The sequence below is a fragment of the Lissotriton helveticus genome, chromosome 7 (genome assembly GCF_964261635.1).
Source record: "Lissotriton helveticus chromosome 7, aLisHel1.1, whole genome shotgun sequence".
NCBI lineage: Eukaryota > Metazoa > Chordata > Amphibia > Caudata > Salamandridae > Lissotriton > Lissotriton helveticus.
In genome coordinates, this window is record NC_136068.1 from 96,514,213 (window position 1) to 96,530,824 (window position 16,612).

General features: G+C 41.3%; 1 protein-coding gene across 1 annotated transcript in view; it reads left to right on the forward strand.

Moving 5' to 3' along the window:
- LOC144766639 (uncharacterized protein SCO4629-like) overlaps positions 1-11,867 on the forward strand; it is a 52,620-nt gene extending 40,753 nt beyond the window's left edge. Inside the window, exons 5-6 of the mRNA XM_078650422.1 lie at positions 8,591-8,773; positions 9,867-11,867. Coding sequence (XP_078506548.1) covers positions 8,591-8,773; positions 9,867-9,985 — 302 coding nt within the window. The 3' untranslated portion in view covers positions 9,986-11,867. The remainder of the gene's footprint in view (positions 1-8,590; positions 8,774-9,866) is intronic.
- Positions 11,868-16,612: the final 4,745 nt, after the last annotated feature.

Consider the following 16,612-nt stretch of genomic DNA (forward strand, 5'->3'; position numbering starts at 1 on the left):
CTGCAAAGCTATGGAATTCTCTCCCTCTTAAAATAAAAACCAGTCCTACACTGATCATCTTCAGAAAACAACTAAAGACATGGTTGTTTTCTCAGTGACTCATTAGCTACGGCTAACATAAAATTACTGCATCAATATCTTTAAAATACTGGGACTAGACTTAGCTCACAGCGCCGAGACACCCATGGGTAATTGCAGCGCTTTAAAAATTGCACAAATAAATAAATAAATACACTTGTAAATCCCCTTGTCCCAGATTGGATGAGTTAGGGACCTCCCTTCTTTTTTACTCTAGCGATTTGATAGGTACTTAAACTGCCCTTATGTGTGAAGTGCACCCTGTCCCTGTATGAATGAAAAGCAGGATATCCTGCAGGGCGCACAACAAAGGATAGAATGACGTCCTGTCACGTGAAAACTGCTCACCTAGGATGAGGGAATACTGGGAAAGGAAGCATAGAGGTGAGAAAAAGGGGGGGGGCAGATAGGTGTGAGTATGACAGTGAGACAAGGGGCGCAGGCAGAGGAGCAGACACAGCATTAACAAGTGGCTGGAGCAAGGCTTTACGTGTCTTAGACCCAGCAATAAATTAGAACGGACATTGAAACGGGCCCCATATATTTTCCTATATTCATGTACTAACTTGACCTGCAAAGAAACTGGTCTAGTGTCTGCACAATGAGGTATGACACGTTTGCAGGGTCGGACTGGCCTATAGGGCAATCAAATCAGACTGTGCCCAATCTGTCAGGTCAGAATGTAGGTTGTTTTTTGGATGTTTACAGGTCTCGTTTATGGTCATATGAGCCGTTTTTTACTGTTGATTTTCGTGATATTTTAAAACAAACATTGCTTTCAGCAAACTCAACTATATGCAGTCTTCCATACCTTACACAATCGTATACAGCATGTCTTTACAAATTAAAAACTGATATAAATTGCAAATACAGAAATTTTTCTAGCTACCTAATTCACTAATGGGGGCCACTTTTATTTCGGAGCTGGGGCCTATTTCCTGTCTCAGTCTGACAATGTATATTAGGGTAATACATGGCAGCACATTTTTTCCTGTTTGTAGTTCACATGCTTCACTTAATTTTGCATTCCTTAAAAATCTTAGGTATTTCCAAGATGTGTGTTTCTGTAATTCGTTTCACAGCATATAAACTCTTGTATGGTGCACACTTTGTATTGAGTCGCATCCAGGTGTTTATAACAGGCTACAACTGAGAGCTTTGTGCCTACCTGTGGATCAAAAAGGTGTTCAGAATGCATGATCATCCAATGCATGGCCTCTCTGCAGAGAACGCAGAGCAACAGTACATTATTCAAATTGCAGGTGTGATTCTGTGCAAATGTGTGTGAAGGAGGCACTCTTTGGTCAAAACAGTGACAAGGTAAAAGTAAAATAAATTGTTGTTGTTACTCATTTACCCAAAACAGCTAACAACCATTGACAAAATCAATACTCCTGGTTGTTTTTAGGTGTAGTGTGAGTAAAGTAACGCTCCCAGGCAAACAGTGTGACTACTGGCACAAGTTAGATGGCAAACAGAACAAAATTAATAATACACAACTGAATTAGCATATAAAGTACATTTTTAATAAATTTCATAAAAGATGTCATGAGTGAAATCATTGACATACTGATAAAACATGATAAAAATTATAAGTTCATTGTCACATATGCATTGATTTTATATAAGTGAGGGATGGTTTCCTGTCTACGCGTTTCGACATGTTGAAGGTGTCTTCCTCAGGACTTTACCATCATGATGCTGTAAATAAATGAACAATCTTTAAAATGTTGTCTTTATGCTAAACAGTTGATAACACTGAATACAGTTTGCCAGATTCTAGAGGCCTGTGATTCGTTCAAGTTCCATGATATACCGCATAACATTGGTTAAACATACCAATATATATCATACAGACATGTCTACATTTGCATTAATGAAGAACCAGATTAGTTAATATCTCATCTGACATTTGTCACGATTAAAAAACATAGAACAGAACAGTTGACATGCTTACATTTGCATGAGAGAAGAGACAGTTTTCATAAAACATTTGTGCAGATTCAGAACACATAAAACAACCTATTGGAAGTACCTTTCAGGTAGTAATCATCAGGGTAGAAAAAGAAAGAGAAAAGTGGTGTTTATTTATTCATTATAGGAGTTACATTAGTGGATTTTAATCTATTTTTCAATATGTATGTAAGAATGGGGGGCCCATTCATACATCATAATAGGAACATAATATCTCATCACAATAGTATTTTTAGCAAAGTACCTGCATTTGTAGTGAAGAGACTGATGATATAACCTCGTGGTGGCTTGTGTGGTCTCTGATTAACGGTTATCTATAAATTAATGGAGTAAAAATTAACATGAACTCTGTCTTAATATAATGTTCGGCAAGTTAACCTACTTCACGATGGTCGCAATTTCTCTCTACTCTCACCTGTCTTTAAAAGTTCTGATAGCTACTTGGTATAAAGTTCTTATGGATAATCCTATATGCAACCATGCAGTTTCTCAGCCGAATGCGATTTCAGTTGATGACTATCTAAAATTAGACAGAGCTGAAATTTAGAAGCTCGCTTCTAAATAGTTGCGGGAAATAAAGCATTACTTTCATCTCTTACCTAAGTTGCTCAGGGAAATGAGGTAACGGAGTGACGGAGTCACATAGTTATCTGGCCTATTGTGGTTTGATCCTGTTCAGATTACCGGCTCGCTAAAATATAAAAATGGCCGTATATAGATACAGATATAATACGATCAAGATGGTTGGTTGTCAATTACGTGAACTTAGTATCTATTTCTTACCTGTTCAGGGCAAACTAAAGATGTTTCAAGGTTGCGTAATTTCCCGGGCAATTGCTGTTATAAGATGGTTTACAACTTAATGGATATCTGCAATTAAATAACTGTGTATGAGAAACCACGTATTATAACGGTCAGAAAAATATATAGCGGGGAGTTGTTACTTCTTACCCGTGTTTTGTCAAAACAATTAGCGAAGGTTGTCAGACAGGGTGACGTGATTGTTGGGGCTAGTTGAAGTTAGTTGACTAACGGTTGTCTGAAATTAAGATAGTTTTATAGGCAGTTAGGAATTGTCGCACTGATTGCACGGTGATTATAAACACAGATATATTAGTTACTTCTTACCCAAGTGCCTCGAGGTGAAGCCGTGCCGAAAATATGTTGTTTGCCCTTTGATGGCGATTTTCGGTCTCTAACTTCCGTCTATCTAAAGTTAAAAATAGCCGTATATAGGTGTTACTATTACGGGACGACTACTGGTTTTATCGTTCTAATTAGCACAAGGTTTTATTCAGATTCTTACCTGTAATGGACGAAAGGACGGCGTGCCGGATGGACACGGTCAGACGGCTGAGGTTTCAATGAAAGAATCTGAATCGTTTGCGTTGGTTGGTTTATATACTGTGTATTGCCATTGGTTATCAGAGTTACCTGGTCTCTTAAAGGTATATAACGTAGTTGACCATGTGTTAGTCAATACGGTATCCCATAATATGGGTACAGGTCAGAACTGGTGTGGTCCACGGGTGACGGGGGGAACAGTACTAGGACGCCGAAGAACCGGAAAGATATTAATTCATTTGACGCATTGATTGCGGCGTACAATTCTTAGTTATTAAAAATATATCATGGAACTTGAACGAATCACTGGCTTCTAGAATCTGGCAAACTGTATTCAGTGTTATCAACTGTTTAGCATAAAGACAACATTTTAAAGATTGTTCATTTATTTACAGCATCATGATGGTAAAGTCCTGAGGAAGACACCTTCAACGTGTCGAAACGCGTAGACAGGAAACCATCCCTCACTTATATAAAATCAATGCATATGTGACAATGAACTTATAATTTTTATCATGTTTCATCAGTATGTCAATGATTTCACTCATGACATCTTTTATGAAATTTATTAAAATGTACTTAATATGCTAATTCAGTTGTGTATTATTAATTTTGTTCTGTTTGCCATCTAACTTGTGCCAGTAGTCACACTGTTTGCCTGGGTGCGTTACTTTACTCACATTGTTTACCCTGACCCAGGAACTTTATCCACATCAGGGGGTCCTTGTTTTCCTACATGTTTTTAGGTGTAGGTCAGTTGTTGTCATATTTCTGTTTTCAATCACGGAAAGCCCAGAGAGGAAACAAAGTACTGGTTAGATTGAACGCTTTGTGGAATCACAGAAATTTAGATTACCTGTTTAAGCTACCCCCCTAATTACGTAGACCACGCCCCTTTTAGAGGCCCACTCTCCTTTGGAGCTCTCTTAGTGTCAGGATGCCCGGGTAGCATATCAAATTTATTTATCCCATTCAATAGAACAATAACAAATTTTAAATCATTTAATGTATTCCTATTTAATACAGATGTAAAATATAGGTACGCATTTTCTAAGTAAGTATTATTAATTTGTAACCATTATACTCACAGCCAAACTCAGTAAGTAGCTTCTTGCAAAAAGGCTTCAACAATGCCATATAATCTGTGATCTCTAAATAAACTGCACATTTTATAAAACGCAGCAGCTCATCTCTCTTATTGAGAATTCCAAAGTTCAAATCTTTCTCACATTTATTGTTGGAGCTACACTAGTTTCCCATTAGAAAGGAAGTACCCTTCACGACACTGTATACTGCTCATAACATAGGTCCTGAGTACCTTGGAGAAAATTCATATGGTACACACCTAGGTGAGCTCTTCGATCAACCCCCTCGGGAACATTGGAAACACCTAAAATAAACAAAGAGTCCTGGAGTGGTAAAAGCTTTTTCTCATTCCTTGCAAACTTTGAAACAAAATGTCTTTGCATTTCAAAGCCCAGTCCAATTCTGTTTTAGAAAAAAACTTAAAACCTGGCTTTTTTCAACTACGTTGCCCAATTAGCTTTATTTACGGTTACAGCTGCAGATGGCAGGGCCACATTGGCATGCTCTATAAACAATATCAATATCAATATGAATAATGGCCAATTGAAATGACTTCCTATGATGTCACTTCCTGTTAAGTTAAATCGTATGCAAATTATAGGGGCCTCGCATTTTTCTATTCTCCCCAGGGCCCCATGAACCCTAGGACCGGCCCTGGCTATGGCAGGAGGAAAGGCAGATCATTCCAGATATAATTTCAGCTGCGCAATCCTGGTGCAAACTTCTAAACACTTGATGTTCTGAAAGAGGACAGCTTGCTGCAGATAATTTAAGAAAAAATATGTAGACTGGAAAATTATCTAATATATTTGTTCAAAATGGAGACTTTGATATGCCATCCTTTATATCTTTAAGACACTCCTATCAGATTTTATGCTATATTTTGATATGCTCACTGCAGAAATTCAGCTTTGAGGTACAACCGAATGCCAAATAAGTTTGTACCTCTGAGAAGGTTTCATTTCACAGTGGTGAAACCATGATCAAGAGTTTTCAAGCGACGTGTGTAAAGACAAATTCTATGGGCCTGGAGATGTTTAAAGGTACCTCGAAATGACATCCAACCAAGAATTTTTGCACTTTAGGCAAGTTTGAAAAAACATTCTTTCGATTAGTATTGAAGATCAGGGATAGGATTATTCCTGGCTATTTTGTGTGGTTTACAGTATTGAACAGCACCTCTGACTTGAATTGACCAACGATAATGTCTTTGTTTCGGAATCTACACTTTTCCCAGATCTATCTCTGCCTTTAACTCCTAATTAGAATAGTTGTCACTTTATAAACCGTCATCTATTAAGTTGTTTTCACCCGTGTTCATATATGTTATCGATTTATATATTTCTTATGACATTATTCTTTTTATAAAGCTCTTATTTTATTGTTATTTCTTCAAATCTATCAAAAAGCAGGTGCACTTGAACAAAGGGTTGACATGATTTAGAATGATTATGTACAGTGATATCTTTGTAATAAATAACAAGTATCAAGGGCAAAATCTCTACTGCACAATACTTTTATTTCTTCTCACTATGTGATTTTTTAACAATTATGCTTTTATTATTATTGATATTAGATACAGGATAAATGTTATAGTAAAAAATTACAGCAACCCAGTACCAAAACCTTAAAGTCACAATAAAAGTACCTTCATGCCAAGACACAATCCCGGAAATGAAAAGGGAAGAGAGGTGCCAAGTCAGCAAACAGAAACTTTTGGGAAAAGAGAGGAGAACATTAAACGATACAGCAGCATACGATCAAAAAGAGCTATAACAAATCCAAAATTTACATGTAGATAGTTCACCTAGACTTTGGAAAATTTTAGCTTTTGCTTAATACTTTGAAAGTTACTTTTTCCAAGGAAGCTTGAAATGTCCTGTTGGCAACACATATTTTAATGGAAGAGTTTATCCAGTTTTTTCTGAGTCTCTGGATAATGCACTTGGCAATGGTTGGCATTTTTGACACCCAGAAAACTGTACAGTGGCTCATATATTATAGATGTGTTAAATCATTGACTGTGATGACTGGTGGTGGTAGGATAAAGAGGGTATTTGTAATCATTTTCAATCTAGATTTCATTTAATGGCAACAAATTTTAGGCAAAAGACACTAGGAAAACATATGAACCTTACTGTCGTTTATTTATCCTTATCATAGGCAAGACAAGTTTTCTTCAATGTTTAGTCTGTGACGTTTGAGCAGAGTCATATTGATTCTAAAGAATATTTTCCAATTAAGACAAGTTGAAGGACATTGCCAAAATCTATACTTTTTTAAAACCATTGTTCTAGATTCAAGCTGCAGGTTTACATTGAGATAGCTGCCCTAGTCATTGAAGATATTGACAGAGTAGGATGTGCTAACATTTTTGCAGAAACTGGAAGGAAAGTGAGTCTTTATTAAGTTTCATTTCAGAGGAAAATAAGGTTTTGCAGAAGTCTGGAAAAGCAGAGGCATGGGAGTTGTGACGGCCGTTCTAGCTTGTGAGCAGATTTGATATCTAGGTATTCCCAGAGGGCTTAGAGAGGCAAGTTAAATATATTATTTAGCGCTTTGAAGGAAATACGTGTGTCATTCAGCCTGGTTTGTAAAGAGCATGCCAGGAAAGCCTAGGCTCACCATTGGAATATCTTTTTCTAAAGGGTGAGAGATTGGTTGTCTCGGATACCAATAAAGTTGTTTTGCTATCACTCTGAAGGGCATTTAGATGTTTTAGTCATATATAAGAAATTGGAGGTAGCTCTGACCTTAATCGCATGTTATGGAGGAATATAAGTTGAAATCCCAATTTTTTTTTCCCCGCAGGGAATCATAACGTGGTCGTTACAACGACCGTGTTGTGATTCCGCATACCATTACTCCACAAGTTGGAACAATGACTTGTGGAAGGGGGGGGGGGCTGGAAGTTTGAATAGTATAATTTACTATTCCAACTCCAGTCTGTGCGGACACTAGGGATGGTATTGGATTTTAAATCCATCACCCCCCCCTCCCCTCCCACCCTTCGCAAGTCGTTGTTCCGACTTGCAGAGAAATGGTATGCAGAATCACAATGCGTCGTTGTAACGACCGCGTTGTGATTCCCTGCCGGGAAAAAGATTTGTGGTAAACGCTGTTTACCATTATGGAGGGACGATTCTTCAATGTGTAGCCATTTAGAGTATTTGGATGCTGTTGGTAGAATCCCTTTCCTCGTCTGGTGCAGGATAAACATGTTCTGATACCTTTTGAGATCTGAGGAGTCAAAACCACACAAAGCATGTCTGATTTTCAATCTGGGTTTTGAAATTGTATCCCCTACGTATGATTTCAAAATACAGATTAACTGTGCTCGCAACTAAAATGGGAATATTTGAGACAAAGTTTATTTATTTGGGTCACTTCTTTCGTCTGTCCCCTCCACAGATTTACCCTCCAGATCTTGCAACAGTATAGTGCTCGATTACTAACCAGCTTGGTTAATGCTTTAAAAATACCAAAAATAAAATGTTGTGAACAAGGAAGGAATAGATTAAGCTCTAAGGGGGGGGGGAGACTGGTGGTGTTGCAATAAGTAATAGGGATTGAAGTAGCCTTGCTGTTTGTGAAAAAGGAAATTAAAAGTCACAGTGACCTCGATAAAGCAGGTTTGCCTCTGCCCTTTTTCATATATGTTGTGATTTGCTTTATGTACAATAGTGGGTACTTTATCCCGTATATTACATCTCCAGGAACAGTGCTTTTGAATTATTTCAATCATTCTGTGAACAAATGGCCTGTGTAATTTGCTTCTTTTTCCATTTACCCTTACAAACCAGGAACTTGTTACAGATCCTGTGTTGGGCATCTCCCAAATCACTCACATGCTTGCTCACTCATTCAGGCATTCACTCATTAATTTACTCACATATATTTTCACTTGCTCACTTACCCATCCACCCACACACTTACTTACCCACACTCATTCACTTGAATATTCACTAAATCTCTTTCACTCACCTGGTCCCTCACTCATTCACTCACTTAACTATCCCACACACTCACTAAAGCACTTTATTGCTCACTGACACACTTGTTACCTCACTCACTCACACACTCACTGTGTCTCTTTTATCCTCTTTAGCTAAGAGAGTCATTTTGGTTCAGCAGCCGTTCATGGAGCGCAGGGTCCTAGCCACCTTCTTGCGGCAATGGCCCGGCGATAAAGAGAACACACGGGCCCTCGTCAACTCTCCTGAGCTGAGTATTGAACAGTATCCCGGCAAATCTGTGGGGAGCATGACTGACCTGATTGGATACATGTTGGGTAAGAGCGCTGTCCATAAATAGCACTTTCATGGCACTTCATCACCTTTAGGTCTTTATACTCACTACAATGGACTAGAACCTTGTTTGCTGGCCTCTGAGTTGAGAAGTGATAACATCTAGGCTGGCACTTATAATCTAAAAGAATATTTATGGAGGGGCAGCAATTTTTCATTGTCTTTACTAACCTGGGTTAAAGCTGGCTCAGGAAACAAGCCTAGAGAAATGTGCAGCCATTGTATGCCCATGAGCACATTAGCCCACCTTTAAGCCACAATGCTCAGGCAAATGCAAACTTTTAGAGAGAAAACATAGTAGAACACTATTTAATATTAAATTTATATTAATTTAACCTTTTCATGAGTAAAGTACAAATGGTTGTACAAAGCATTTTTACAGTCCAAATATGCTGATTCGGACTATGCAACCACAACAATGCTTTTTACTAATGTACCAATTTCATTTTAGGAGTTGGTAAACTTTTGTTGATTCGTAAAATGAGATTGCGACCCCCATACTGATACAGTATTTGAACGGGGCATTTTACCCTTCTAAATACCAAAGTGGTAAACAATGCATCAATGTTTTGCAACTCTAATTCGGTCACAAAACTTTGAAAAGTTACTGATTCCTGGGTTTGGAATGGTAAGTCAGTCACAAAAGTGAAGTGGACGACTGCCAACTTCGGATGTATAACGGTACAACGCGTACCGTTACAACACGTACCTTTACGACGCAGGTTTAACAACGACTTGCGTTGGGGGGGCGCTGGATAGTGAATAGTTTAATTTACTATTCCAACTCCAGTCCCCGTGGATAGTAGGGAAGGTGTTGGAAAGTAAATTAAACTATCCCCTATCCTAGAGCGCCCTCCAGCGAAAGTCATTGTAACGACTTTCGTTGTAAATCCACCGTTGTAACGGTACTGCGTTGTAACGGTTCCGTTGTAAAGGATGTTTCCCCCAACTTCTTTTACTATTCTACTAGCAGAGTGTCAGAACCTTCTGTCTGACCAGTTTAATGAGGCCCCATGGGTTCTGCGATGTTCATGATAAATCCAACAGTGATCCCTTCTGATTCCTTTTCTGTTTCAGGTACCGTGGAGCGGATTCGAGACTACCCAAGTAAAGGATTTCAGATCGAGCAGACCATTCCGGCAGAAGTACTAGAAGCGTACAGTGAACTGCAGCACATCGGATATCAAGCAAAATAAGGCAACCAGATACACAGACACCTTTGCCACTTCTCAAATAAGGCAACTGGACAAGTTCTGCTAGGACACCCTTGGGCAGATCTCTTCACTTCATCTAGTACTGGGAATAAATCGCTCCAGCATAATGCTTCTTTCCTCCTTGACATACTCCTTTTTGCTGAGTCAATAGGAGATCAAACTGGGGTACCAGTCAGATGAACCCAGATGCTGGGGAAGCTGTTGGCACCTGTGCAACTGTGGAGGCACTACTGGTGGAGCAAGAGTGCCAGGGCACCCTTGCAAACAATAGAAGTGCTCTAGTGAAACATTCCTAAAACTGTGGCATAGTGGGCCCTGCAGATCCAGCAGCTACAATGTTGCTGCACTCATGATTATACATCTCTGAAGGGCACCCATGCTTCGGCCGACTGTCGGTGAATGGGCTTGTCATCTGGGAAAGCCATGTTTTGGCCTCTACTATAAATACAGGGTAGCCATGTCAATACTGGCCAGTGTAACGGGTAGTACCAATAATCTCCTACAGGAGTAAAGATGATGTCCCTCGCTGGCAAAGAGCCAGGAAGCTCCCTCTCTAACGAGTAACCATGACAGGTATCTACCATAAAGGTCAAGTATAGAAATCCCAGAAGCTCAGATTCACAAAGCATTTTGAAGATCTAAGCTTTATTAAGGTCCACAAAGTGCACAAAATTAACACTTTCCACATTTCTGCCACCGTGGTCGAATTTCCCTTATTCACAGATGTAGTGTTAGGAGTGGATTTGTAAGTGTTTCTTCAAATGTCGGTGAATACATGCAAGGCTATTAGATATGTAGGTGTTTACCCCCCTGAGGCACACAGTTTCCTTGCCTCGAAAACACTTCTTAATCCTCTCAAAGGCTTGTTTGGTAAAAGTGACAGTGTAGGCAAAGGTGTTCCTCATGGGAAGACTTTTTTTCCCTTGGCCGATCAAAAATATTATTAAATCTATGAAAGCAGATTTGCGTCAGATTTACGCCTGCAGGTCTCTTGGCGCTGAATAACAGATGTGTATTGTTGCCCAACTCAATGGTACTCATTATATCGATCTCAGATGGATGAAAGGCTGAGTGGACCCACCGGGATTTGAACCTGTGACCATGAGGTCGAACAGAGGCCCCTGAGGTGGATGCATTAGTCCACTGAGCCACCAGACCTGGCACAATTAGGACTTGTTTCAGTTTACACTGTGCATTTGTGTTTTCTTTTTCGAACAACTTTTTCCCGACATAATTTGTTCTATGTAGTGATTGGAAAAAAGTGGTAGAGTAACAAAATGTTGTTCCACTTCTGGAAACATCTTACAGCAAAAGCCCAACTGGGCTGCTCCTGTTATATCAACAAAGGACCCTGACTACTAGTTCACTGCAAGAGGGGGAAAGGCTAGCTTTTTTGAGTGCTTTTCAAGTGGACAATGCCAGAAAATAGCTAATCCATGAAGGCTAACTTTTTAAGATTATTTAATAAAGAGGAGAAGTAAGGAAATCAAAGATGCAATTATCTTTTCCCAGAAAAATAACACAAGAAGAATGTGGTGCGAGGAAATGTGAGAGGGCCCTAGTAAAGAGAAGGGTCTTGTATGGTTGATGGGTTGCATTTGTTATGTGTACACCTTTGTTTTTCCTGCTGTGTTCAGGTAAGTTATAATATACAGCTCTTGTACTGATTCTTGACTTTGGGTGGTTTTACTTCGCTTTTGAAGGTGGTCCATTCCATTTCAAACCCTCACAGTTTTTAAGGTTTAGACAGGGGCGGTGCCACGGCTTGGAGTCAATGTGGCAATAATGCCAGGTTGCCGAAAGCCATTCTCATCAAGCTGTCATCGTGAGAGTGTCGTCGGAAAAAAACAGTAGCTTTATTAAAGATCACACATTCTAGACTTTAAAAAAATCTAATTGTGCTTATTTGGGTGTATGGAATCACCATACAACAAAAAATACAATGAAGAGCAGGTTTTGAGTGTGGCGCAGAGTGGTAAATTGAAGTACGGGGCTTGACCGCGTTATTCAGTTTTATATAAAAAAAAAATTGCCTGAGAAAACCCACATGTTTAAGAAAAATATGTTCTTTTCTTGTTTAAGTATCGCATGGGCAGTGATTGAGTAAAGTGTGTTTGGTGCAATCATATGTTTGCACATGTCTCTCCAACAATCCAATTTTTTATGAGAAAATAGCTTCTGTTGGCCCCTACAATTCAATTGTCTAAGCCAGAATTACCTCATTGTGTACCGACTTGGAGACCCATGCCAATGACCATGGGGCACCAGCAACTCGCCCACTTCTAGTCCAGTGGATTTTTGATGTTGGTACCTTATACCCGCCTCATGGCATCACCTACTGTTCTACTGTCATTGACGATTAATTTGACCTGGAACTCTCTAGCTGTATCTCACACTTCAACACAAAAGTATCAAAGCTGGGCAACGTGGTGGATATAATATTTCCATAGGAAGTGGCACTCAAACATTTAATACCTCCAAAGCTAAAGCACCTTTAGGAATTAAGATGGTAGTGTCCGTATTATGCAAAGTGCCTGGGCGGTGCAACAGGTGTACACGCCCCTTTTTTTTGCACCCCATGGGCACTTTGGTATTTCAGAAGAGCGCTTCTTGTGCAGTTCCTTTTGCAAAATAGATTGTGTTGATGCTAAAAATGCACCAGCTTGTTTCCAAGGGTGTGTGTACACATTTGTATGCAGTGTGCCCCCATATATATTAGCTGAAACCTTTTCCTTTGCGCCTGTGAAGAGGGTTGGGAGGCTGATTGATTGCGCTCCATATAGAGGTGGTGCCCAGCATGTGTGCTTGCCATAGGCAACCCTTGGGTTGAAAGATTGGAGGCCCTAGGAACTGTGTATCCACGTGTACCAACATGTATCCATCATCAGCAAGGTTCTGCAATGGACTGCACCTGCCCCGGTGGGAATTCCCCCCCGCCCTCTTTGAAACTCAGGCCCAGGGTCGGATTGGTAAGGGCGATTGGCCGGTGTCTGAGTTAAAGCTGTGACCACTTTTTTGACCGGCGTGGTGGTCGATTTGGCCAGTGTCTGTTCGGAAGCCTGAGCAGCCCAGTGGGGGCCTGAGCGGCCTTTTCGGAGGCAGATGGGCCTCTATTATCCCCTTTTAGCAATGGGTCGGCGGTGCCATTCCCGGTCTCTCCTGGTCCTGCCCATTAATGTAAGCAGATTGAGCAGAAGCAGGTGGCCTGAGCAGAAGTGGCATCACTTATTAAATCCAGGTGTGGTTCACCAGTGTGTACTAATCCATGCACAGAGTCCTGGCAACATTTGCATTTTTTTTAATCTCAGTGAAGTTAAGAAAACACGCCTCTTTTAGAGACCCCCTCCTCCTTCTTATCATAATACTTAAAACACTGAAGCAATGTTTTGCAAAAAGGCACAATCCGCAGATGTAGGGCACTTTTTTTTTTTTTTACAGTGCCCCGGCCTATGTTTAATTCCAATCCAGCCCTGCTTAGGCCGGTTCTCTGTCTGCAGTGAAAAGCTTGAAAGAGGCGGTTTACCTTTCGCCAGGGCACTGTCTAGAGGTCAGGTTTGCACCTGCCCTCTGAGAGTGCATTTACTGTCATAGACCACACTGTTGCAGTCTGCACCGGGGTCACCCAGTTTAGTTGCACTACAACACACAGAGGGATGGTGCAATTCATTTGCAATACATTTGCAGGTCGCATTTCGGCCATTTTGTATGTTATATTGACTCTCTTAATAAGGTCCTTTCTGACGTGAACCTTTGTACAGATGCAAGACCACACAGTGGTTACAGTCAAAGATAACCTTCTTTTTTACTATTTCTACTGGGCCTACAGTTCGTATTACATTTGGGAAACTTTAAGATAGGATTGTCTAAAGGCGGTCCTGCGAGGCAGAGTCCATTCCAGGTTTTGTAGAATGTCGCTATTAGATTCTCTTGCATACTATGAATCCAGATAGTCAATTGACAAATTTGGCTGTTATCCTGAAAATATGGCATGGAACGGATCCTGTGTGCCTATATTGACCATCCCTGCTTTTGGGGGTCCTGATGCAAGACTTTAAAGTATACTACTGAAAGAGCCTCATGACATTTTGTATGCCGGCATTTCTCCTCCCGAAGGTGTCATTCTTCTCCAGAGGGCTTCACATAAGAAAGATGCACTAACAAATTTCTAAGGCACTATAAACATTTTTAAAACCTGGGGCTAAAAATGTATTTTTAAAAATGTTTCAGAGATGGGTGTGTAAAGTCTGGACTAAAACTCCTCCATTTACACATTATCATTGAAACCATTCGTTCTGTTGAAATCACTCCCTTAGTGACTCCTATTTTTAATTATCCAAGTTGAAGGAAATTTGCCATGTCACAATGCTTTACTCTGGGGCCGTAAAATGGCAAATACATTTTCATCATTTGCTGGTGTAATAGGCAATCACCCTCACAGTATTTGCTCCATACACCAGAACGTTTTTTGCACCTAGGCAAAAATAGAGAAGTTAAATTGCGGAACCTTCACAGATTATGCTAATACATTATTTTACGTGAGTCCTGGATTTTAACAAATAAATCCTATTCTATATATATAAAAAAATATGTTTAACTATTTATACATTAATACATATTAATAAAAAATCCCACGATCGGATACAAGTGAGAATACAATATTCTCAAACACAATGTTGTAAAATCACAGTTTAAGATCATAAAAAGTCAAAACATCAAGAAACTCGAAGGCAGTATACAAGATAATGTGTTTCTTGGCAATTTCTTACTCAGTACCCATTATAGGTAAACAACAGGTCACAGTTTCTAATAAGAAAAAGTGGTGAGTGCAAAGCCACAGTACCTAGCATTAATAACCATAGTAATATAGAGCAACAGATTTCCCAGAAGATGATGAAACCAAATATTGTCTCTGTTGGAAATGGGGGTTGCCCAAGTCTCAAAGGGGGTAGCATGGCATCAAGCGGGCAGGCCAAACTTCGAGGACATGTGAAGCATTCACGCAGTACCCACAGACGACACACCAGGCACACCACAAAAGAGGCAGGACACCAGTTTGAGTTGGAAAATTAAGCAGTTTAGTATCTCCAACCTGCAAGGCAAAAATGCATCAACAGTGTCATCATAACACGGCGCCAACTGGCACCAGAGCCAAGTGTATCAGGGGGGGAATTATTTACATGGGAAATTAGGGGCTGAGTCTGTAAGTCCATCTGAAATAAAGAAGAACCAATTAACATTGAGCCTGGGGCCAATATGGCGGGGCCAACTCAGGCTCTCATCCTTAGTGATAGACTGTAATGCAAAATACCATTAGCATGAGTACACATAACCTGCATTATCACTCCACAACGACCCCTGTGAGGGAAAACATCAGGGCATCATAGTAAGTCCCAACATACCGGAACACCTGCAATAGATTAGCATAGGGATATCAAACACCAGGCGGGAAGCATTAATAAGCATTGGCATCAGTAACCTCATATAACTGTAGGCCGTAAGTCAGCAACTCCTTTAGGCAGGCCTAAACACTTTAGTGAAAATCAGATAACCTCGTGCCATCCTAATCTTTTAGCATTCCGGTAACATCTCATTGGGAGAACAAACACTGCATTAACATCAGGTAGGGGCCATATTCGTGGACCATGAACACCTGTAATGAAACAGGCTTGCTCCTTAACATGGGATGCAGCCAGGGGCCTGATATTCAATAAGACCTAGATATGTGCGCTAGGCATCAAAGGCAACCTGGGGGACATGACTCCTTAGCCCCCCAACCTGAAACCCAAACATTAGGCAGTACATTAACAACCATAACATATGCACCAGGCCTCTAATTGACTCCCTAGGGCACCCCACACTGGCATGAAGAGCAAGATCCACAGTACCTAGCAGGCGCCCTCAATGCCCCACCATTGCAGTTCCACCTTAGGAGTCCCTGTATCCTGGGACTCCACGCTCAAGAATTAGGGGCCCACAGAGTTCCGGTCAGTCAAGGGGGAGGGGGGGGGGGGCAAGCACCATCCGGCCCCGGTACCCTCTCTACCTCTCCACACAGTCAAACGTAGGCCCCACTCACCGGGCTCCTCTCACTGGCTCCTCGGCGGTAGGCCAGGCACCGACAATGTGCCTCGAGGCTTCCCACCCCCAGCTTCTCCCAAAGCCTCTGGCTTCCTCACGTCCGCCCCACTCACCGGACTCCTAGGCTCTGCTGAAGTCAGGGGCTCTGGCTTTCTCCACTGCCGGGGCTTTCCTCTAGTGCTGCTCCTCAGCGGGAGCACAGACAGGTAGGGCAGACTTGTGGCCGGCTTGGGTGTGCGGGGCTCTCTTCAGCTCAGGAGAGTCCCGCCAGCAGCAGCACTTCCCCCGGACTTCCGAGGCAGAGGCGGGGCAGGCACCGAACCCATGCCTCGATGCCCCCTCCTCGCAACAGCCGGGCTCCTCCTTCTTCCCGGGGCCCCTGGACTTCACGGCAGCCTCCACGAGGCTGCAAGCACACACGGGGCTCCCTCTTCACCACGGGAGCCCCGCAATCCCACAGCTCCGCCGGAGCTTCTCCCGGCCTCTTTCGGCTGCTCCTCTATCCGAGCCACAGACCGGCGGGGTGGACTC